This window comes from Daucus carota, chromosome 9, assembly GCF_001625215.2.
Source record: "Daucus carota subsp. sativus chromosome 9, DH1 v3.0, whole genome shotgun sequence".
Lineage (NCBI taxonomy): Eukaryota > Viridiplantae > Streptophyta > Magnoliopsida > Apiales > Apiaceae > Daucus > Daucus carota.
Window position 1 is genome coordinate 11,963,794 of NC_030389.2, and position 23,946 is coordinate 11,987,739.

Genomic DNA, 23,946 nt, shown 5'->3' on the forward strand with positions numbered 1-23,946 from the left:
AAACCTCATGCAAAATGCCAACTCAAATAAAGCCGAGTTCAAAAAACTTGCAGAAATCCCAAAATGAACATGGCGGGCAAAATAGTAAATTTCTTGTAAATTTCGCCCAAAACCCAAAATGCTGAAAAACAAACGCGCGCGGCCGAAACACAACCAGCAAAACTCAACTCGAGCTTTTCAAGTTTTCTAAACTACCCAAAAAGACTTCTCATCCCCCCTCCCAAAAAAACTTGAAACTCAACAAAATCTACAAAAATTTCATCCAGCAAAATTCATCCCTCCAAAACCAAAACCAAAACCAAAAACACAATAACACCCCTCCAAACATGTACTCCTATATATATTGGGATTTCTATGCTTATTCTCAGCTCGAATCATTTCATATTCAATGGAGGGTCAGGGTGTTTCTGTTTGTAAACTCAGTGACAACAAAGAGAACATCCCTCCACCACCATTGTTCTTAACAAGTCATAGTAAACAAAACCCAGATTTTGGGTCTTGTTTGAAGCTCAAATCTGGGCTAGTCAAGAGGAGAAAGTTGAGGAAGCCCTTAAGGGACATTACCCACTTGTTCACCAATCAGATTTCACCTCCAATTGGCCTTGTTCAGGATCTTCCGGCTGCCCAAATAGCACAATCTGCATTTTGTTATCGAAAGCGAAAGGCTGCTGATTCGACACACCAGATAGTATCTAAGTCCTTGAGAATGAACTTTAGATAGTTATTTTTTTCTTCATTCATAGTTTTTACATACATAGTTTTTTTCTTCATATTGGGTATCTGGAATTTATTGGCTTATCGATATGATTTCATATTGGATTGCAGTTTGGTTGGTTGTGTGATGGATAATTTTGGCAAATTGGTGATTTTGTTTATTGTTTAGCATCCTGGTGGCTTGAATTATATCTAGCAATTTTGTTTAAATCTGGTAGTGGCGTAAATAAACACCCAATTAGAAACAATGTGCATTACCAGAGTGTTAATTGAAGCTAAAGTTGCCAAAGAAATACTATTACTTCCAACTAGAAGTGCTGTTTGCTTTGGCTTTGTTTTGAAATATATTGATGAATTTTGCGACAAGTTTTGTCTAGAATTACACTTTCAACATGGAAATATATACAGATATTTCAATGTGCATCATACTTAATCAGTGCTCAAGTACTTCAAAGTTCTCTTAGATCTTACATGCCCTTTGGAACCAGTAGTCTTTTGTACGAATCCGGTGCAAGAATTGGCAAGCATACTGATTGCTGTCACTTCACTATTAATAGAAGAAATAGGAGATATCTTGTGTTTGTATGGAGAAAGTGTTTCTGATTGAGCATCAAAGTTTACTGGCCTTGGTCTTGGCGAACTTGTCGATCTTACTTTAGCCTTAGCAGATTCTGTAGCAGCCATGTAAGTTGGGACTACTGCAGATTTACCTCTGCAAAAATTGCCATCTTCTTGAATGGACTGGTGTTTTAGATGACGAAATGGTCTTACCCTTGGCGTAATGTCTAATTCGTTGTCTTTGTTGCATTGTTGCCTTGTAGTTCTTGACTTAGTTAATCTGCTTCTTGATTCTTCTCTACCTTTTGTTTTTGGTGAGGACACGGAAGCAACATCATGGAGATCTTCAGTGTTAGCCATTCGGGTGTCAATCCATTGTTGTAACCAGTATCTCCATCTTCCATCAACTTTGTTTAGCTCCAGTTCCGCTGACCTCTGCAATTTTTAAGGTATCTTATTAATTAAATTTCATTCACCCTCTTCATTTATAATCTACTTATTATTCGCTCTTTGCTACATGTTGCTTTTATGACATTATCTAAGGAAACAAAAGGTCTAAAACTTACTCTGTTGCTAAATGTGTACTCCTTGAGCCTCTCTCGTTTGATAGCAGCCATTCTCCTGGTTGAACAAAGGATATTCTCTTCTTCCTTTGTAAGAAGACCACTATCTCGTCGTTTTTGACTGTTAAAATCCATCTAGAAATCCACACAAGACAATTTGAATTAGGAAAGACTGAATGATCAAGAGTAGAGGATTAAGGAGGAAGTAGTACCTTTATGTCCTTGTCTGCGAACTCTTGAAGTTCTTTGTTTTGTTGAAAACATTGAGTTTTATCCATTGTCTGGCTTCTATTCATACGAAATTGTGACTGGATATTGACGATTGACTGCAATCGGTTGAGAGTAACAATAGCTTGCCGTCTAACAGCTCTACCTCTGACAATAGCTTGAAGTTTCACAAGTCCCTTTAAAGCCCTCAGCGCTTTTCTTGCCTGAACAATATTCATTATTGCATAAATGGAATGCATATCTTTTATTTATTTTACAAACAATTTAAGACATTCTTTAAAGAAATTTTGAAGATTTCTGGCAGACTTAATATTCTATTAATTAGAAATTAATCTTTTATCTGCATACATTATAAGAATTCGGGGGACAGTTTATGATTCAAACATAAGGAGTCCTTTTTAGTTCTAGCAGCACAGTCCATGAAATTGTAAACTTACCAGGTGACCTCGGAAGGCTGTTTGAATTTTGATGGCAGCAGATTCTTGAATTTCCATCTCACATTGTGGTGTAGGTGGAGGAGTATTGCATTCAGCTTTGATGGCATCGAACTCTTGTAATTCCTCTTTGCTCCGTTGAGGAGATTGAACAAGAACAGGTACAGGATTAGCTGCCAGTATGTCCCCATTATATTCATGCTTGCTGTGCACTAGCTCTGTTTCACTTATTACTGTTCTTTCCCCAGAAAGCCGTGGAGCTGAAATCACGACATGAGGGTTGATAAACAGTCTTCCAGATATCCATTTCCTTCTCTTCTGCCCCTGACATAATTATAACAATGATTATATGTACAATCAAAAGGTTAAGTATGTGTATGTTATACCTTATCTCGGTTTGAGCGTGCTTCTACTGTGAAGAACTTCCTTAACACACTAAACCAGCTCTTCTTTGCCATTGCAGGATCATAACTTTTCATGAAGCTAACTAAACATCATGGTGGTATGAAAGCTTTCTATAGAAAAGAAAATGCTTACTGGGAATGGTCTCTTGATATTTGAAAATATCGCACATTGACATTGAATAGCACTTATTGTGATGTATATGGGAAAAACTTGTCTTACTTGAGAATCTTCATTTCCAATATCCTGAAGAGATTTTCTCCAGGTGAGAACGATAGATTGACAATGCTTCTGAAGTGTTTCAGTGGTTATAAAAAGTGGCTGGTATGTATTCCTTTTATTCCAAAGAACCTAACTCCAGTTAGTATATATATAATGTGATGAAGCATAAATCATAAAATTGAAATCTTAAGGCCATCGTTTTCTTTTGCAAGACTATTATGATTTCTCATCTTTTACATGATGCATATAAAAAATTGAGCATGTGGGTCTGGAGACAAATACTGGATATGAAAAGAAATGGCTCATCTTTGTGGAGGGAGTTCTCAGTTGTCATGTATGGGACCTGTTACATGTTCATATGTCTGTGATAACATGAGGGGCAGTCCACTTATAGAGTACAATGGACAATTCTACCCGGCACTACCATTATCAATGCTCATTGTTGGTGTGCTTGCGCGTGTAAGTTGAATTACAATACATCTGCAGAGTTGTAGATAATTCATTTTCCTTGCTTAAGATTTGGGGTTCGTTCTAACTTGTTCCATAGCTCTGCGGCCTGGATTATGAACACTGGAACAGCACAGATACCGAATATCGGAATATACAAACCTGATGCATATACATTGTAAGTAGTTTTTCTGACAGCTAAAGGTTTTTGGCACATTGCACGTTTCGACATTCTGGTAGAACTGTGAAATAAAAGGGTGCAATTTATTATTTGCTCGTGTTGCACATGGAACCTTCAAGTTTGGCTTATCAATGTTCGCCACTTAGCCTTCGCCCTTCGGAACCACTAAAAGCAAGTCTAACAATGTCATGCTAATTGCTTTTATAACTTATAAGTATAATAAACCATAGTGTTGAGGTAGTGATTTAAAACATTATTTTGATGTATGAACTCCAACAACATGTCTTATAATTATGTTTTATTATTAAAATAATAATATATATGACTTGGTATCGGAGGGAAGTTAAAAAATAAGAGCAAAGAAATGTGTTGAAATTGAGTAAAGCTAATTCTTTATTGATAGAATTGTTTGAGAACATGCCTGGTAATGCCTCAAAAATAAGACACTTGTTGGATGCCCCACTATATTAAAACACCACTAAAACATTGTTGGAACACACGTTTCATCCAAATGTCTTAAATTTTAGCTTAGAACGTCATTTCGGATATTGTTGGACTTGCCTATGTTAGTTTTAAACTATTTACATCTCTCTACTTTCATTTTTTTTCCCTTCCCTCTAATTATAATTCACTTATATTATTTATAATACATGTTCTTAAAGTTCATGTGTCCCAAATTACTAGGACACTATATTTTTAAATATATTTAAATGACATTTGTTAGAATATTATTGGAATGGGCTTAACTGCCCTCCATTTCAGATTTTAGATTTCAATGAAATGATTTAATGTCATTTTAAATTTTAAGCTTTCGATCAAGTAATATCAAATAAAATTTGAATCCAACTTTTTCAGTGTATCAAAACATATTATCTGATTAGATCTAAAATTGCAAATAAAATTCAAGTTTCAAGTCCTCAACCTGCATTCAAAAGAATCACTGCATAGTATTTTCCTTTCATATTATATACTTATATATAATAAACGTAAGGGAGATAATTTGGTCGCATGGTTAAAGCTGAAAATGAATCCGAGTAATTTGGTCCGAACTATGATTCGACATGTTAAGAACGAATTATTCGTATTCGTATAAAAAATGAGCGAATTCGAATCCGGTTTTACAATTCGAACGAATATCGAGTAGGATCCTACCACTCTGGTATTCGGACATATTTATTTAGAGTAGTTCGACTAAATTAACAGTACTCGAATATACATATTTATTAAAAATACTCGAATCGAATTCGTAAATCATGTATATTATTGTGTATAATATATATCATATAAATAATATTTATATTAATATAATACTCTGCGAATGATTTCATTTTAGTTATAGTAAATAATTATTTGAGTATTCATAATTTTTTAATTATCTTCTACGAATTCGAATACGAATATACAAAAATAAGTAATCTAGTATCCGTCAAAGCCGAGCCGAATCATATACGAATATTGATGTTCGACCTCGAGTCGAATCTGAACAAACTTATATAATTTTAATTCGAATCTGAGCCGAATCCACACGAGTAATTATAAATTCGAGCCGAATTCGACCATATTGTTATTCATACCTATTCGACTCGTTTTCACCCCTACGCATGGTTGCATGATCCTAAAATTTATCATCCGTTGGATCGTATATTGATTAAATAAGCATTGTTGGATTAGAGCAAAATTAACTTCTATTCTATAAGACAACCGACTTGCATGTTTATAATTCCTATTCTGAATCCAAAACGAATTTTGTCTTTCATATGTTTATGATTTTTTTAATCCAAAATAAATATTTTCTACCAACTTTAATTGTGGATAGGGCTGGCAATTTCGGGTTTCGGGTTTCGGGTCGGGTTGACAGTCGCGAGTCAAAAATTTTACCCAACCCGAACCCGACCCGCGCTACCCGCGAGTAACCTGAACCCGACCCGAAAATTAATATTTATTAGTAAATATATTTTTTTAATAAATAAATAAATATTATTTTAATTCAAATAAATTAATTTATATTAAATTAAATATTTTTTTATTAAATTTAAGTAATAAATATTAAAAATATATATATTTCGGGTAACCCGAATTCAACCCGAAAATGACCCTTTTTTTCCGGGTTGATTTTGGGTCAACCTGAATTTGACCCGAACCCGAAAAACTCCAACCCGAATTCGTATTTTACGGGTCGAATTCGTGTCGGGTTGTTGGGTCGGGTCCAATATTGCCACCCCTAATTGTGGAATCATATAAATTGCAACGTCACAAAATTATTTTTATCTAATACATTTTAAAATTATAAGCCGGATATTTTAATCCAAAATAAATATTAACTAATCAATTTTATTTGTAGAATCATATAAATCACACTGTCACAAACTTATTTTTATCTAATATAAATTTTAATCCATAATAAATATTTCCTACAAATTTTATTTGTAGAATAAATATATGTAAATAAATTTTATTTGATTGAAAATTTTTAATTTATTATTTATAAATTAAATTTTTTCACATCATTTACAATATATTTAAAAATTTATATATAATAAGAAAGCTCACATGCTTTGCACGGGCTACAAGCTAGTTTTGGTAATAGTAATGTTACACACAAAGGAGAAGGTATGGTCGCTCAAAATGAGCATATTGGGTTAGTTATGTTCATATGAATCATATTCCCACTTTTGGGTGAATAAAGTGGAGAAGGTATGGTCGCTCAAAATGAGCATATTGGGTTAGTTATGTTCATATGAATCATATTCCCACTCTTGGGTGAATAAAAAAGGGTCCTGTACCTGACAACCGGTTGTCAGATACAGGTTATTTAACACACACTTCTAGAATCGTCGGATCTCTATTTCAAAGGTCCAGATTAAAACTTCGTTTTTTTAAGTATCTGTTATAATTTTTTGCGGATAGAAACTTTCCCTATCCGCAGAAAATTATAACGAATACTTAAAAAAAACAGGTTTCAATCCCAGCCCTTGAAATACAGATCTAATAGTAATAGAGTTGTGTGTTGGATAAGACTTCCACGACGATCGATTGTCATGGACCAAAACCCAATAAAAAATTTGTGTGTTTCACCACTAAGCAAATCAGATTAAAGGCCACATATTATGACAATATAACAATCAGCATGAATGAAACTATATCGTAAATTAAGCAAATCAAAGATATAACAGATTAGCAAGAAAAGGAGGGGTGGGGGGGGCTATACTATACAAAATGGTATATGGTTGCAATCTCCCCCTTTCCAATTTGACCCGGCAGCATATGTGCTACAACCTGTATACCCTGGTCCATCTCCCTCCCCCCTTGCCCACATCCCTCCATATAGAAAAAATGACGGAATCCTTTCTATTTCTAAATCTCTTCACATATCTATCTCGATATACATCAGCGCTTGGGTAATGATCGGGATCCGACATAACTGAAGCAAAATGACCTCCAAACAACAATCTGCCTACGTGTTCTTTCCAAGTCCTTCCCAGAGTAATATCGAGAATTTCAATCTCTACAATGTTAAGGAGGAAGTAGCAGCAGCAACTGTGGATGGAAACCATTATGCTTAGAACTGTGATTCGCCATCAAAGCCTGGGGGAGACAATGGGGGCACTGCAGCTTCATGAATTGCATTATCTACAGCCTCTAAAGCCTTCCTTGCAGTTGCATGAGATTCTTTGCTTTTGCCACTTTTTCTTGCCACCGACTCCATAGCAGCACCTCTAGATGAGTTACTACTCTCAACAGATGCCAAAAATTTGTCTTTTGAGAGAGTAGCCGGGGCAGATGCAATAACAGAGCTGAAAACACCAGACTCCCGTAAACCTTGAACAATGACCTAAAAAACACATATGAAATAAAAAAAATTTAAAATAGGAATAGTAACCGCAATTTATAATCCAACAGTTCTGGTAAATTGCAATATTATGACTGCTGACATGAAGTTCTATGACAAGTGATCTGATATCCCGTAAGTTGAGTACCACTGTGAGCTAGAGTTTTTAAGGATAACATAGTTTTTAGTAGAGCATGATACCATATATTAGCTTATGAAAATTTTGCACTTGTACATATATTATTAATTACAACATACATTTCTTGTATCTTATATGGAAAATATATTAATTCAAGTACTTGCATATCCAAGACGTGAACCCAAAGCGCATACGTTGAACAGGAACTAGGGGAATGGTTAAACTCTTGGAAAATGGCTATTCATTTGCTAGAGACCAAATCAAACTCAGTGATTTGCTTTAATAACATTGGTAACTTAAAACCAATCTAAAAAGTATCCAGGAGCAAATAAAAGATGACACAAATATACTTATACTAAACATGAAATTGTGAGTTTAAACAAGAGGAAAGTGCGGAATGATATTTAATTTAAAAATACTGACTACTGAGTATGTGAATTAGTGGGTTATTGACAATCAATGAGCTTAGCTAAAGATTTCATTATGCCCACCATTAATTAACAGCATTATCGAGGTGAACAGGCCAAAATCAACTTCTTATAGTCTTATCATAAATAATACTCCGTATTGCTTACCATGGGTGCATAAATGCGGGTTAGAATTCCCTTTCTCATTAGTTTGAGATTTACGGTCTTGTCGGTCCATACTACATGTTCTCGATACCTGCAGAAAATAGATGACTGTCAGGTTTACAGAAATGACATTTAAACTGTAGGCACTTCTATGTTTAGAAGTTAAATATGTTTTAGAAATACTTTCTCACAATAATTTATTGTGAAAAGATGAAGTGAAGTATATGCTATATTTTTCCACTAGTTACCAGCTTAACATTTCCTCCTCTGTTGCAGTTGAAGCAATAATAAATGCCTGCACCACATATCCGACTATTAGAAAACAAGTTTCATCAAATTAGCAGTCAACTGAGACATTTATAATTGTTTAATAAATGAATACACCACTGGACTAAAAAACTAGTTTACAAGTTCAGCATGGAACTCCGTACCGCATGCAATATTGATTTAAAGGAGATAATGACTACGCTAGCAATCCTTGCACAATATCAATTACTTGCTTAGAAAAATTCGAAATCATAATATCAAATGTCCTAAAGACTCTAAACTAATATTGATCATCTAAAATTCTCCCATGGCAATGGCAAACCATATAATTAAATATATCCAGCTAGTAGAGCTGTTTGGGGGGATTGTAAAACATATGAAACAGATTCACTTATCATATATCTAATATCGCTAGTGTCAGGTGTGACACTTCAGCATGTCAATTAAGTAACAAAAGAGTAAAAGAAAAGCATTTACTTGTTCAAAACATAAACAAGATAATAAATTTCAGTAAACACCCTGTAGATAAATTAAGAAACAAACAATTTTCGAGACTTTGGAAATGAGTACCTACTTAATTTTGTTAAACACTTTCTTCCACATATTTAATTAAGTTTAGTTGAAAATGCAGATATCTGGTATAATTGCTAAAATTCCAGAAAAAATTAGGCTCATAGAGAAATTGTGTGTCCAAGTGAGGTAGAGAGCTTACAGCTCGGTCGAACTCCAACATGAAGCATCTTTTGACGTCCTCCTTTGTAGGCTTACAACCACATCTATCTCGTCTAGAAGTCAAATCTGAAAATTTTGCATATGTGTAATGTAGAACAGCAGCCTCTTCTAACTTGATCTCTCTGCCAAAGTTTATATAGTTATTATTTCATAGATTAGTACCGACTATGAAATTGTTGGTCTTTTACAGTTATTAGTTCACAAACATTATATAATTGAATTTTCATACAATTAAATAATGTGTACAGTGTACACAACAGCAGCTAACACAAGATATATATATATATTGATATGATTGTCATACTTTGGGGTTTTCATGTAGTTGTGCCATCTGTGCGCACCATTGGGTCGTAGATGATCCTGAATCCGAGCGACTGATTTTCCATTACCATAAGTTAAAAAGTAATTTGGATTCCCACGTGTTGACTCTTTATACAAACCAAAGTATGTATCTTTTGGAAGATGATCATAGTTCTTCTTGAACATGGATATCTGTTTGTATAAATGCAATAGAAAAGACATTAGATATTAAAAATGATTCAGGGTTCAATGAACAAATAAGGCAAAAAAAAAGTCATATTTAGTAGTAAGATTTATAGGGTAAAACACATGGCAACACATTCAAGTTCCTGCAATGTAAGATAATCAGTGGTACCAAACACCAACAATACGGGAGAACTTCACAAAAGGAAATTTCAGGCCCAAGGGATAGAAGTAGAACCCAACCTCCTATCATCAGTGAACCATATCCAATGAGGCAACCCTTATAACATTAATATTTACACAACATACATTGTTATTAACAAAAATAGATAGAACAAAATTTCATCCAAAGGTCCAAAAATAAAAGCTTCATGCAAGAATATAAATTGAACAATGCAGAGCAGGAGTCTCAGGTTGAACTTATTCACGAGTCACAATAATGCTCTTTGACATCAGACAAAAAGTATGTCTTTGCTAAAAACTGCAATGACTGTGAAGCAAATAATTAGTTACGAAACTTTTCATTCACCCTGACCCTACATAGAATTTGCTTTGTTCCCAATGATACAGATCACTAGTCAAGCACACATTTTTACATTTAAAGGCATAGTTTTAGGATTCAACTGAGTCACAACCAGAAAACATGACAATATAACTTGATGCAGAAAAAGCCGCATAAGAGTCAGGGGATAGGCAAAGGATACTCACAAAAGGGTTATAAAATATGAGAAGAAATATACAAGGCAAAGTCTTCAATATGACAATTAACTATTGACCGTTTATAACTCTTTGGAATGATTTTAAATCAAGAAATTAGACAAATATATTTTAACAGACCTAAACTAGGCCTACTCAAACTCAAATGCTAAAACTGGATATATACTCGGAAAGATGGTTCTAATAATAAAAACTAATTTATTGAAAAATTTAATCTTATTTATTAAAATATGGTAGATAATAAATATATACTATATTCTCGTATTTGTCGATTTTTGTACCCCTGCACTGGACACCCGTAACCTTGCTCTGTGGAAGAAAAGACATGTTTTCTTTAGACTAGTTTTGGCTCTTTTCTGACATTCTTTTAATTTTAATTAGGCTGCATGTTAATAGAGTACTTGGCAAAGATTAGATGCTGGCGGAGTCGGTATTTATATAACATTTCAGTCCTTAAAATTTTTAACAACTTTATATTAATTTTAAAATGTTTCTGTACAACCCACTTCAGCAGTGTCTTGCTAATTTGACAAACTATTCATGTCAATATATATTTATTGGGTAGCCTCAGAACTGAGGATAATCTTATGTGCTGACAGAATTAACATGGCCTTAAGAGTTATATCATATCTTCCTCATCTTCTTATAAACAAGAACCCAGATATACTCATCATAAAGGCCCCAGGGATGAGCTGTTTGTAAAATGTTCATGTTCTTTCCTAACTATGGAGGGGTTATTTGCATATCTATATCTATATATATATATATACACCCTTTCTACTATCTACTTTATTATTTTTACATACCATGTATGTATACATCTTAATTCATATCATTTTAAGTAAATGAAATCTAGAGCTCTTTTTCCTCAAGTTGATTAGCAAGTGAGCAGTTATAATTAGTCAACAGGCTATACCACATACTTCATTTTTGGTATGCCTTATCTTTCTGTTATGCTTAACTAATCTGAGTTTGTACTCATCCTTTTGTTTTTTGTAAGATTTAGTTAAAATAATCTATCACGTGTTATGTTCATCCTTGGTGGAAGTGCCTATTAGTGATTTGAAGCCAGGAGGAAAAAAGTAAGGATGCATATAAGTTTCCTTTAGATAAATTACTCTATAGATTCTGCACCAAATTATCTCTTTATGTGCTCAGCTAAAAAACTTCAAAAACAACACAGAAAATACAAAGAATCATCAAGCGGGATGTACCTCTGTAAAAGGATCCTTAATGTCATCACGTTCAACGCTGCTTTCCTGAACACATTATTACAGTAAGTATGGTTGTTGATATTACCTCATTCTTTTTTAAGATAAGCATAAGGGTCAATATAAGGAACAAATAATATGTTACACAATCTTTCTTTGATGATCAAAAGGAGTTCACGTCTACACTCACATAGTTTGGAAAGACAACCATATCAACGTCCCCTGGTACATCCAGAAGCAATTGCCTCAAAGAATATTCCCGAGCTCCAGCTGGGTGTAACAATTCATCGGTGTCAAGATGAACTATCCAATCCATGCCAAAATTCTAAGAATCAACCAACAGGAGGAGGGTGGGGGGGGATTGGTCAGAATGACATGATCCATACTTATCAATTATAGAATCGATATTAGGGATAACAAACTTAATGTGCATACCCTTGCCATGACAATAGCCATCTCCATATTCAAAGATTGTTTAACAAAAAGCTCGTAGTTGCATGGCTTGTAGAAGAAACTTGATAACCATGTCTCGTTCCAGATTCGACTGTTGAGATCAACAACATAAGAGATATGCATCATTTTAGTACTTCTAAACACAATAAATTATAATACATGTACTTTATAATGTGCATTGTGGTGAAAGTACTGTTGTACATAACAATTTTGTTTTAGGAGTATCTTTACCATGACAATAATAAAGAAACAGATGGTGAAATTTATATTTTAAGACACTAAAGAAGTCAAAAAAAAAAAAAAAAATCTTGCTTATTAGAGCAAGGGAGTTAATGTAGTGTGGTCGTCATCAGATCTCACGTACCTAGAAATTAGAAAAAACTCCCAAACGTGTATACACTTATTAAAAATACTATTGGTTAAAATGAATCGAACTCTTACTATTCAAACTGAGTTGAAATAAAAATATTCATATAATAATATTGTCATATTTTTATGTGTAAGCATGTAGTTCAAAACAAATATACAACTAAACGATTAATAAAATTAAAAAAAAAACGTAATAACATATGTGAACATTATCACATAAAATTTAAAATAGTGACAGAAGAGTAAATATCAATATTCATTAAAAAAACAAAACAATTAAAAACAGATAAAAGAATTCGAATGTTATAAAATACCTGTGCAATAAGCAAGTTCAGCAAAATGTAAACAGTGAAACATAACATAGGATGAAAACTAACATAAAAAACTGCTAGCAAACACAATCAGCAGAAAAGAAAATGTTAAAACTACATGACTTTCCGATCTATTTTCTTACACATAACCTTAACGTCAGATAACTACTTCTATTATAGAGTGTTATAGAGTTCGGAACCGGCTAACCTATTAGCTTGTTGCTCTTCTAGCTCCTTGGTTCTATATATTACTTTTACCCCCTGAGAAACACATGTATAGTCACCGTCATCTATTATCATAGAAAAAGAAGTACCAGCTATAAGAAGGAGAACAGAGAGCTCACAGGAATTGATTCTAAAACTTTGGATACTTCTGGAGATGCGGCCTTCCCTTCAACAAAAAGGAAAAATGTAGCAACTCCAATAACTTTATGGTAAAACATCCAGGGTAGAATCTGCTCCAACCCAGCAGATGTAGTGGTCGTAATACATATCTGCATCATGAAAGGATATGAGTTCATCAACAAACACATTTCATATATAACATCACAATACATTATATCAGTCAAGAGAAAAATTTGCACAAATGAAGGGTGAAAATGACCTAAAAATGCACTTTATTTACAGCAAAGTCTATAAAGGGTGAACAATCCATGAGCATTCTCGTAGAACCATATGTGTGTGTGTCCTTTGTGGCATTGTACGAGTGTCCAATAGAACAAAACCCATAATAATGCTCATGCATCCATCATCTTTGTTGAAATTACACAAGTAGGAATCATCTTTGTGGTTAACAACTTTCAGGGCTTTATCTGCATAAATCCATGTCAATTGTAGACTGTGTTGTCCTATTATCTGGTAGTAATTTCTTAAATGTCAATTGTAGACTGTGTTGTCCTATTATCTGGTAGTAATTTCTTAACCCGGAAGTATTTCACTGATATATTTAATATATCCGTGCTGTTTAAGTTCTTTTTCAGCATAATACCGTGGTATAAGAGCACTTCTTTTGACCTTAGATTTTTTTCTTTCCATTTTTGATCCGATCATGCTACCCCATTGGTATCTCATGTAATGACAGCACATACTAGTAGCTACCAAACAATATGTAGTCTATTCACCAACAGAAATAGGAAGAAAGGTTGTCCCTCCCTCCCTCCCTCCTGTTTGTGTCTATATACATATATGTACTTGTGTGGCCATTACTAACTATGCGATAGCGGTTCATATTTAAAGATCCAATAATTATAGACCCAAAGGCAGAATATGCTATCATGCTCCGACCTTCAAACTAACAATGCAAGCCATTATAACTAATTAAAATAGTTTGCAATATATTCTTTTAGCCTCTTTATTTTTTGACCAGTTCCTTTAACTACAACAAAAAATTTGAATTAAATATTCATGTTGTAATCAGAATCAGTAGTCAAAGACTCAAAGAGGATAGTATATCCTCTAACCAGAAAATATGCAGAAGTCCTAGAGAACCATGTACAAAATTTTAGAAAAAAAACTTGCAGCTATATCAAAATTTGCAGATATCATTCTTTAGGCATATATAAGAGCAAAAGAATCTTAAACCTTCATATGGCATATAAATGAAGTAGCTGCATTGTTAATCCACTGTTTTTAGCTTCATTTTGTCTACTAAAAGCATCTAAAGTGCCAAACTTGAGCATCTCCAGTAACAAAATCAAGAAAAATAAATAGAGCAATAATGTAATATATTGTTCATATTTCAGATCATAGTTCAAGGGGGAAAAGATGATCTTGATTAAACGAAACCGTTACACTAAAAAGTATCATACAAAACCCTAAAGTAAATCAAGCTCAGGCCTACATTCTAATTAATTTACTGTCACTCAAAACTAAGAAGCACAAACATAACAAATAAATTAAAACCATCAAAAAAAAGTTGTGTTTACATGGCGGCATAAACCAGTGACAGAGTCAATTTCATCTCCGTTACTTTACATGAGTTTCCAAACACCTCAAATTATCAAATAGCGTGCTATAACTAGGAAAATTAAATCAAGCTACATAGTGAAGTTCAATATATCTACATCTATTCATCGAACACTCCCTTTTAATCAAATCAAGCCTAACAAAAAAATCAGATCAGCCCCATATGAGCACTATCCATCTCAATTAAATTTGTTAATATCGTCATACCAAATATAGCACACAGATCACGACATCGACAAATAATTGGTGTACTTGCACATGTTGTCGATACACTAATCAATTAATGAAATCATGAAATCAAGAAAGAAAGACAGATCAGATCAATCACAAATACACCGACTACACTTTAATTAACATAATTAAGAGCTGAATCGCAACCTTAGGTTTAAGATCAGCCGAGAAATCGAACTTCCAATCGCGATAATACGGAAACACACCACTACTACTACCACCACCACCACTGCCACGAGCGAGCAACGAGCAATCAGACGAAGAGGAGTGAGAAAGAGTGGGAAGCGGAGAAGTGACGTCCATGCCGGGGAACAAGTGAGATTGATCGGGGGACCAGCGAGTGATGGGATCGTTGACAGCGCCACCGCGCCACTGGAGGAGAAAGGCGAAGGCGGCGAGAGAGAGGGGGAGGAGAGTGAGGAGGAGGAGGAGCTTTGAAGTGAAGGAGGTGGATTGGGGGGAGGGTTGGGGTCTGATTGGGGCGTATAGACCCCCTGCCATTGTTGAGAGAGAGAGAGACCAGAGAGAGATTGGGTTGGAGAGAGTTTTTAAGAGAGACGAAAATGAAATTTACGATTCGGGAATGAAATGTTTGAATGTAAGGCGTCTATTTTGGTTTGGTACCAGTTTTCCTAATTATCTTATGCGTGGTCCGTAAAAACATTTTGGCACCGTGGCACGTCATTGTCACTTTTACGGGCGAGAGATATTACGATGAAATTGATCTATCGAACCCGATTTTGCCCATTTTTATGATTTTATCGTGAGTTTAAATTTTTGATTAATATATATTTAATTTTTAAATTTATTGAATCAAAACTCGATCTGAATATTCAAAACTGAATTTGAACCTAACTAGAACCCGACCGTATTCGATATTATAAAATTATCGTCCATCATTATTGTATAATCTATATCTATATCTAGGCCAACATTTTAGGGAGGAAATTCTTATATGGAGTTATATAGTACATCATTACAAATCATCAATTTTATTATTATAGAATCTATAATGTATTATAATAAGTAAAATTTGTAGTCATCAAAAATTTTGATTTGATATTGATTTGGTACTCTCCCTCCCTCTACAACTACAAGTCTACAATGAGGAAGTAAACTACAAGTCTACAATGAGGAGGTCTATTACTCTTGTATTGTTAAAAAATTTCAAATACTAAAAATACTCATGACGATACATTATCATATAATATTTCATTAAAAAATTATAATAATGTTAAAAATAAGATTATAAATATTCGATTGTGAATATCTTTTTTTTAATAAAAACCTTCATATAACTCTTTTAACTCTAGTGTGTTATACGACAAATATCTTTTTTCATAAATATGAAGATATACGAAATATGAAAAATCTGATTTAAAATTAATTGAATACTACATTATCACATATTAATAACAGAAAAATCTATATAAATAGATAATAAATTTTAAAAGCTAAATTGTTGTGAGAAAAAATAATTAGTTGATCACTATAATTTAATTAAAATTCAATTCATTAATACTAAAATGCTAATAAGATGTGTTAAAATTTAAATTATAAATAATAAATTACGTATATATTTATAACATATATCTATTATAAGTAATTTAACACTTAAAATTTGAAGAAAAAAGTTTAATTTCGAAACTGATTCTACAGCAGAATAATTCTGGATGATTATTATTCTGTTATGGAATCATGTTGAGATATTGCGTAATTTTAGATGATTTTTGGAATTAAAAATTGTATAACTCGTTGTCGATTTAATTATCAAAATTTGTAATTATATTTCATAAAAAATATAATAGATATATATTACGTATATATTTATAGTGGTATACTATGTAACTCCATATAAGCATGGGTAAGCATTCGGTAAAAACCAAACCGAAAACGAATTACATGAAAAATCACTGCCGAAAACCGAACCGGATTAAATTCGGTTTTGTAACCGAACCGAATTATAAATTTCGATTAATACCGAAAACCGAATGAAATAAGAAGTGAGTGACAATCGGATTAGTAAATGCAAGTTACCAGATCGTGGGTGCCAGACTGACGAAACTTGATTCAAAGCATGCACCGGGGGGTTTAAAGAATTAAATAAACAACCAATTGCAATAACTTAGTAAGTACAAAATAGACTCAGGCTCGTGTAAATTCAAGTCAAAGCCATAAACATACAGAGACACGCATAGATACATTAGGGTTTTACATCGATCATGTAAGAATGAGAGACCAATGGTTTAGATTCGTTTAGAGCAGCTACAGCGGAGGTCCATTTTATGTCTCGGGCCGCGTGAAGTGGTCTCCACATGCAAAACTGGGGTCAATTACCGTTGGAGTAGAACAAGAGAAAGTGGGCACGCCCTCTAACTTGTTCCCGTCCCACTTTATTATTTTTATGTTTTAAAATGTGAAAGTTGATAAAGCTGCTATAGTGTTACTCTGCCATGTTGGTTTTATATACGTTATAATCATAACGTAAACATTTTAAAACGGTCACATTTTTTTTATAAATACTCAATTCTCTCTTCCTGTTTACACTTTTTATTTCTACCAAAAAAAATCCTACAAAAAAAGAAGAATCCAAATAATCTTCCATCTTCAAATCAACAAAATTCAAATTCTCAATTTCCATTTCCATATCCAAGTCCCTATTTTCCAAATCCACAAAATTTTACTAATTCTCAAAATTCAAATTTTCAATATCAATTTTCACATTCTCAGAATTCTCAATTTCCTTTTTCATATCCTCAAAATTCTCCGTATCAATTTCCATTTCCTCCATTTTCAAATCCACAATTTGAAACCCAACAAACACCAATCAATATCCAAAATTCTCCGGAAACGCAAGTGTCGGCTTTTGGTCACGAAAACATTATTGATCTAAATGATGATTGCGAAGAAACCGAAGATTTATGAGAAATTACCGGTCAGTGGAAGTGGGTTGAAGAGTTTAATAAGTGCATGGTTGAATGTATAAATTGATCCACTTATCAGTACTGATCAAAAAGCTGAAGCATTTTGGGAACGAATTCATCAATATTGTGAAGAAGATAATCCCGGTGTCATTAGAATAGGAGTTGTGGCAAAGAATAAAAGAAGGTGCTCAGAAATTTGGTTCGTGTTATGATGAGGCTCAGCGAAAAATCGGGAGCGGTTCAAACATGGACAACATAATTGAGAAAGCTCACCAAGATCATTTAACTAATTACAAGAAGAAGTCTAACTTTGAGCTTCATTGGCGTGAGCTTCGTAGACATCCCAAGTGGAGAACTCCTCCAACTAGTGCAAGTTCTAAAAGAACTAAATTAAGTAGTTCTGGAGCTTACTCATCAGAAGGAAATAACGATACACCAACATCTGTTGAAGTTGAACCGGTTCGTCCTAATGGTACAAAAGCTGTTGAAAGGAAAGGAAAAGGGAAGGCCTCAACTGCAGAAGTTGATGAATGGGAAGCTTTACGAGTTAATCATGAAAGAAAAATGGACATAATGGATAAATTAAATGAAATTCGGCTAAAGGAGCTTGAGGCGAAACAATCTGAGATGGATTTACAAGTCATTATGGCAGATACAACAAAAATGAATGACGCTCAGCGGAAGGCTCATGCAAAGATGCTTGAGAAAATTATGGCAAAAAACTAGAGTTGTGTTTTCTTGTTTGTTTTTATTTGTTTGCAAACTAGTCGTTGGAAGCTAGTATTTGTTTTTATTTGTTTGTAAACTAGCTATTGGAAGCTAGTATTTGTTTTTATTTGTTTGTAAACTCCGTTGGAAGCTAGTATTTGTTTTTATTTGTTTGTAAACTAGCTGTTGGAATATATTCGTTTTTCTTTCTATATAAACAAGATGTATCAATTCATTCAATACACATCAACATGAATCAAGCACCTACACCAGAAAGCTTCACTAAAGAATTTACTAAAGAATTCATCAAATAGTTTTGTGGTGACACTGAAGACAATCGTCAAGTCGAGCTCTTTCATAAAATTTATGGACAGAGTTCAACATCTACGCCTCGGAAATGTATTTATAAAGATCGTGAAGCAGGTCATCAACGTCTGGCGAATGATTATTTTTCACCTAATCTAGTCTATCCAGAAAATATATTTCGACGAAGATTTCGTATGGGAAGACATGTCTTTCTTAGTATTGTGGATGCTGTGACAAATTTTGATCCATACTTTCAATAGAGAATTGATGCAGCGGGAAGAAAAGGTTTATCACCTTTACAAAAATGCACTGCGGCAATGCGTATGTTGTCATACGGTGTATCTGCTGACGCTGTTGATGATTACGTCCGTATTGGAGAAAGTACCGCGGTTGAATGCTTGAAAAAATTCGTCTCCAATGTGATTACGATATTTGAAGGTGAATACTTACGAAAGCCGAACTCAAATGATGTGTAACGCCTATTACAGATGGGTGAGGCTCGTGGTTTTCCCTGTATGATGTAAAGTATTGATTTCATGCACTGGCAATGGAAAAATTGTCCAAAAGCATGGAAGGGGATGTTCATGAGTGGTCACAAAGGAGTTGCAACAATTATATTGGAAGCGGCTACTTCATCTGATCTATGGATCTGGCATGCATTTATTGGAGTTGCTGGGTCTAATAATGACATAAATGTTTTAGATCGATCACCAGTATTTGATAATGTGCTACAAGGTCGTGCTCTAGAGGTAAATTTCACTATCAATGAAAACAATTATAATATGGGATATTACTTAACTGATGGAATATATCCTGAATGGTCAACATTTGTTAAAACAATACCACGTCCACAAAGTGAAAAAAGGAAATTATTTTCAAAATTTCAAGAAAGTCAGCGAAAAGACATTGAATGAGCGTTTGGTGTGTTACAGTCCCGTTTCGCAATTGTTCGTGGTTCGGCACGCTTTTGGGATAGAGCAGATCTTGGGAGAATCATGAGAGCGTACATCATAATACATAATATGATTGTTGAAGACGAGAGGCACACATATGCCACTCAATTTGGTCCAATACCAACTTATGATGATGCAACAAACGGCTTACCGGAACCCAACCTAGGTGAAAAACCTTTTGTCCCGTATGAAACATATATTCAAAATAGTATGCAAATGCGGGATAAACGGATATATCGTCAGCTACAAAATGATTTGGTTGAGCATATCTTTCAGTTTCATAATAATCGTTAATTTTTTTTATATTGTAATGTTTAATTTATTATTTCCTTATGTAGCGTTTTTTTATTTAATGTTTTTGAATAATTTGGTCAATTTTATTACAATTTTTTAACAATAGTATTTTAAAATTTTAATCAGTTTAATTTAATCATTATAATTTATATTTTATTTTAGATTTTAAAAGAAAAATTATTTTATTAATAAATTGCATAAATTAAATTAATTTATGTTACCAGATTCTATCCAAACTAAGTTTAGTAATCAATATAAAAAGACCTGCACATAATATAAAATGTTTTTGAAAAGCGCGAAATGGGCTGCACGTTGGAGTAGCCTGGCCACTTCTTTTTTCAAACTCATTTTTTCTTACGTGGACAGTACGTGGGGTCTAAAAAAGCAAAAACTGGTCCGTGCCGCTGTGGATGCTCTTAGGCCTCAACTTTATTCATATATTTAGTACTCAACTGAATAGAGTACTTGAATTAAACAAAGCAGTATAAACTGAATACCGGTATATGATAAATATAAAATACTAATTTTTTTATACAAAACACAAAATTTCGGTTAACCCCGGTTAAAAAATCGAAAAACCGAAAAATAGAATTTTGGCTACCGAAAACCGAACCGAAATATTTAAATTGGTTAACCGAACCGAAATTATTTCAGTTTTTCGGTACGATTTTCGGTTAACCAAACCGAATGCTCACCGCTACATATAAGAGTGTATTTCGTGGAGTGCTACCCTCTGTATCTATATCTATATAATCTTAATTCATGAATGCAAAGGCTCTTCCTAATTACCCCGAATACCATTACTCATTTTCATTTTATTTAGTAAGGAGGGTTATTTAAGACAATTTCCATCTAACTTGGACTATCCAATAACCCATGGATCTGACCCATAATTTCACCTCTACTATTTACATTGCATTTGTTAAAACCCAAAAGGAAATGCAATTAGTAAATACACCGTTTCTTGTAAGTTTTTTTTTCAATTCTATTATCTTCTAAAAATAATTACGAATATACTGTGCAACTTCGTACAATTTTAGTATTTTTGCAAAGATATACTCACCCTGGTCCGTTATATAAGACGTTTGGAGGTTTTGCACAGGAATTAAGACATTTAAGGTTTCCCTTGTTTTCTTTTAACCTAGTCTTTGTGTAATTAATTCTCTGACCTAGAAAAATGTAGTACATCAAATCAAAAAAAAAGCTTTTAATTATTCTTACTACTATTTCATATTTGTTTTTGATAAATATTAAATATCACTCTTCTTAAAATTTTACTCTCCCTCCACTTCAATCCACAAAATTTTCATTTGAATGTAATATTGGTGAAAATTTTAAAACTTCCCACCATTTTTACCTTATAAAATGACTACACGGTTGTTCACTTCAGCATCAGTAAATATCTTCAACAAACATGAATATAGCATATAATTTTGATTTAAATAATGAAGCAGGTAGTGAGAGTTTATCCTTGATTTGAATATTCTAGCAGATAGTGAAGGGTTTTCAATCAATCTGAACAGTCCTCTAGGTATGAATTTAGAGTTTCTTAAATCTCTTTCTCAAGAATATAAATTTTGCTTAAATATGTATGTATACACGTCCATCATGAATATATTTTTTTATAATATCTAAATAATATCATGCATCTTTTATATAAATGGTTATTCTTGTAATAGAAATTCATCCCAAACTTGTATTGAGGATGGAACATCATCTGAAACTATACACGATGAACTAGATGAGTCACGTGGAAACTCACAATGAACCGGCTATAGACTTAAATGAAATACCTGGTAAACAAAAATTTAAACAAAATATTTCATTTTACACTTTTATAATATATCTCCTTTTATTTTAAATTATTGTTTGTATTTATTTTTTGTGTGTATTATTATTATTTGATATCAAATTTTTTATTTTTTGACCGTCAATTGTAGTTTCTTTAATTATTTTTTTGTCAGGAGAAGAAGAAAACATAATATCGGGCTCAATTAAGAAGAGGAGATTTTTATCGAATGAAGGAAGAAGTGTAGTTTGTTTGGCTTTACTAGACAAAAGTGTCAACGGAAAAATTGATAGGCTCACAACAAAAAGGAGTAGTGTTAACCGCCCAGTAGGCACACTTGTGACAAAAGCAATGACATCAATGGAGAAAGACACAATAAAATCATATTTGATCCATAAGGTGGTCAGGGCAATTTCAGTTAAGTGGCCAAGGAGGGATCTTGGTAAGACTATCTCTATACAACAAGATAATGCAAGGACTCATGTTAGTCCAAATGACATAGAATTTCGTCAAGCTTTAGCACAACAAGGGTTTGATATTCGTTTGATATGCCAACTTCCAAATTCTCCCGATCTAAATGTGTTAGATCTTGGATTTTTTAATGGCATCCAGTCACTGCGATATAAGGAGTCTCCAAAGAATGTTGTCCAGCTTGTTACTGCCGTAGAGAATGCATTTGAGGAATTTTCTCCAAAATCATCATATTTTGTCCTTTTAACTTTGAAGCATGTTATGGTCGAGATTATAAAAGTTCATGGTTCTAATGACTAGAAACTCCCGCACACTAATAAAGCTGCATTTGAAATTTTTCTTGGCCATTTTTAGATTGTCTTTCTCATAAATACTTAACTGGTCTTTAACAAAAAATATGTGATCTTTCAATAGAATAAAATGAACTAACAACTTCATAAAAATAAATCAGAATAAATATTAAAACAATTGTTCTAAACATTCAGCATGCTTACTCCACAAATTTCATCAAACAATACTATCAAAGTACACTTGGAAAATATGTCTCTTTCATCATGTGCTCGACTTCTTCAATACTAGAATCTGACTAACCTTGTAAAATTGATTCATCTGAAATTTATTCGTTCAAATCTATGAGAAGTTTTGTTTCTCCACAACTTAACACAAAAGGAAAATATATATTTTATATATCATGTAGATAACGCTATTTTCAGACCTTTCAATAAAATATCTAAGTTTCTCTGGAGTTTATATCTCATTCAACCTTATATGAATGTTACTTCCTCCATGACAATCTTCAATCCTGAGTTCTTCTTCCCTGATGCGCTCTTCCTTGAGTGGTTTATCACTATCTGGAAACTCATTCAGATCATGAACATGGCTTTTCATATTTACAGGCTCGATTTTCTATTTTGGAAAATCATTTAGATCGTGAACATGGCTTTTTATATTTACACGCACAAGTTTCTTCTTATCTTTATCCGAGACATATGACTCCATTTGTATATAGCAAAAATATTTATAAAGAATGACAAAGTACTGATATAAGCAAGAGTTTTTATAGTGACAAAAGTTTGGTAGAAGAGGAGTCAATTTCTCTCGGTATTACTTTGACTGTTATAATACAAAAGAAATTTTGTAAAAGATCAAAAAAGAATTTGAACAAAATCACAAATTTAAAATTATAGCTTAGCCACCAAATTAATAAATTATCCATATTAATAAGAAATTATATTTATTTAGATTTAACTTTTGATGAAATTATTTTATATCCTTAACATGTTAAAAATAATATATGTGTATGATTTTTTATTTTCATATAGAATCTATTTTAATATTTTCTTAAATAGGAATGTGTAAAAGTAAATGTGAAAGATTGAAAATGAATCCAAAATGAATTGAACAATTAATATGATGTAGAATAATTATTATAATATATATATGATTTTTTATTTGTATATGTTATCTAATTTA

General features: G+C 33.0%; 2 protein-coding genes and 1 long non-coding RNA gene across 4 annotated transcripts; 1 reads left to right on the forward strand and 2 right to left on the reverse strand.

The window, feature by feature from the left end:
• Positions 1-1,143: 1,143 nt before the first annotated feature.
• LOC108200702 (protein IQ-DOMAIN 11) lies at positions 1,144-3,023 on the reverse strand. Its single transcript, XM_017368944.2, has 5 exons — positions 2,884-3,023; positions 2,501-2,821; positions 2,048-2,266; positions 1,839-1,970; positions 1,144-1,707 (listed from the first exon to the last, which is right to left on the reverse strand). The coding sequence occupies exons 1-5, from the start codon at positions 2,974-2,976 to the stop codon at positions 1,144-1,146; spliced, it is 1,329 nt and encodes a 442-aa protein (XP_017224433.1). The 5' UTR covers positions 2,977-3,023.
• LOC108200703 (uncharacterized) lies at positions 1,584-4,081 on the forward strand. 2 transcript variants are annotated; one of them, XR_001802804.2, is made up of 5 exons: positions 1,584-1,721; positions 2,575-2,658; positions 2,746-2,861; positions 2,961-3,580; positions 3,669-4,081. It is a non-coding gene; the product is annotated as an uncharacterized LOC108200703 (long non-coding RNA). The 2 variants fall into 2 exon arrangements; XR_001802803.2 differs by having other exon boundaries at positions 2,961-3,838.
• A 2,796-nt stretch (positions 4,082-6,877) lies between these two features.
• Positions 6,878-15,662, reverse strand: LOC108202956 (glycosyltransferase-like KOBITO 1). The gene is made up of 11 exons (XM_017371599.2): positions 15,176-15,662; positions 13,177-13,326; positions 13,041-13,093; positions 12,135-12,243; positions 11,890-12,024; positions 11,703-11,747; positions 9,593-9,780; positions 9,269-9,410; positions 8,538-8,584; positions 8,293-8,380; positions 6,878-7,581 (listed from the first exon to the last, which is right to left on the reverse strand). Exons 1-11 carry the CDS (start codon positions 15,527-15,529, stop codon positions 7,309-7,311), a joined length of 1,584 nt encoding a protein of 527 aa, XP_017227088.1. The 5' UTR covers positions 15,530-15,662; the 3' UTR covers positions 6,878-7,308.
• Between the last annotated feature and the right edge of the window lie 8,284 nt (positions 15,663-23,946).

Excerpts from the sequence above, each read along its gene's own strand:
- LOC108200702 (XM_017368944.2), bottom strand. The coding sequence starts at position 2,976 with ATGAAAAGTTATGATCCTGCAATGGCAAAGAAGAGCTGGTTTAGTGTG. Across the intron at positions 2,822-2,883 it reads CACGCTCAAACCGAGATAAG|GGGCAGAAGAGAAGGAAATG; the intron begins GTATAACATACA and ends TAATTATGTCAG. Across the intron at positions 1,708-1,838 it reads AGTACACATTTAGCAACAGA|AGGTCAGCGGAACTGGAGCT; the intron begins GTAAGTTTTAGA and ends TAAAAATTGCAG.
- LOC108202956 (XM_017371599.2), bottom strand. The coding sequence starts at position 15,529 with ATGGCAGGGGGTCTATACGCCCCAATCAGACCCCAACCCTCCCCCCAA. Across the intron at positions 13,327-15,175 it reads CGGCTGATCTTAAACCTAAG|ATATGTATTACGACCACTAC; the intron begins GTTGCGATTCAG and ends TTCATGATGCAG. Across the intron at positions 11,748-11,889 it reads TGGTTGTCTTTCCAAACTAT|GAAAGCAGCGTTGAACGTGA; the intron begins GTGAGTGTAGAC and ends TAATGTGTTCAG.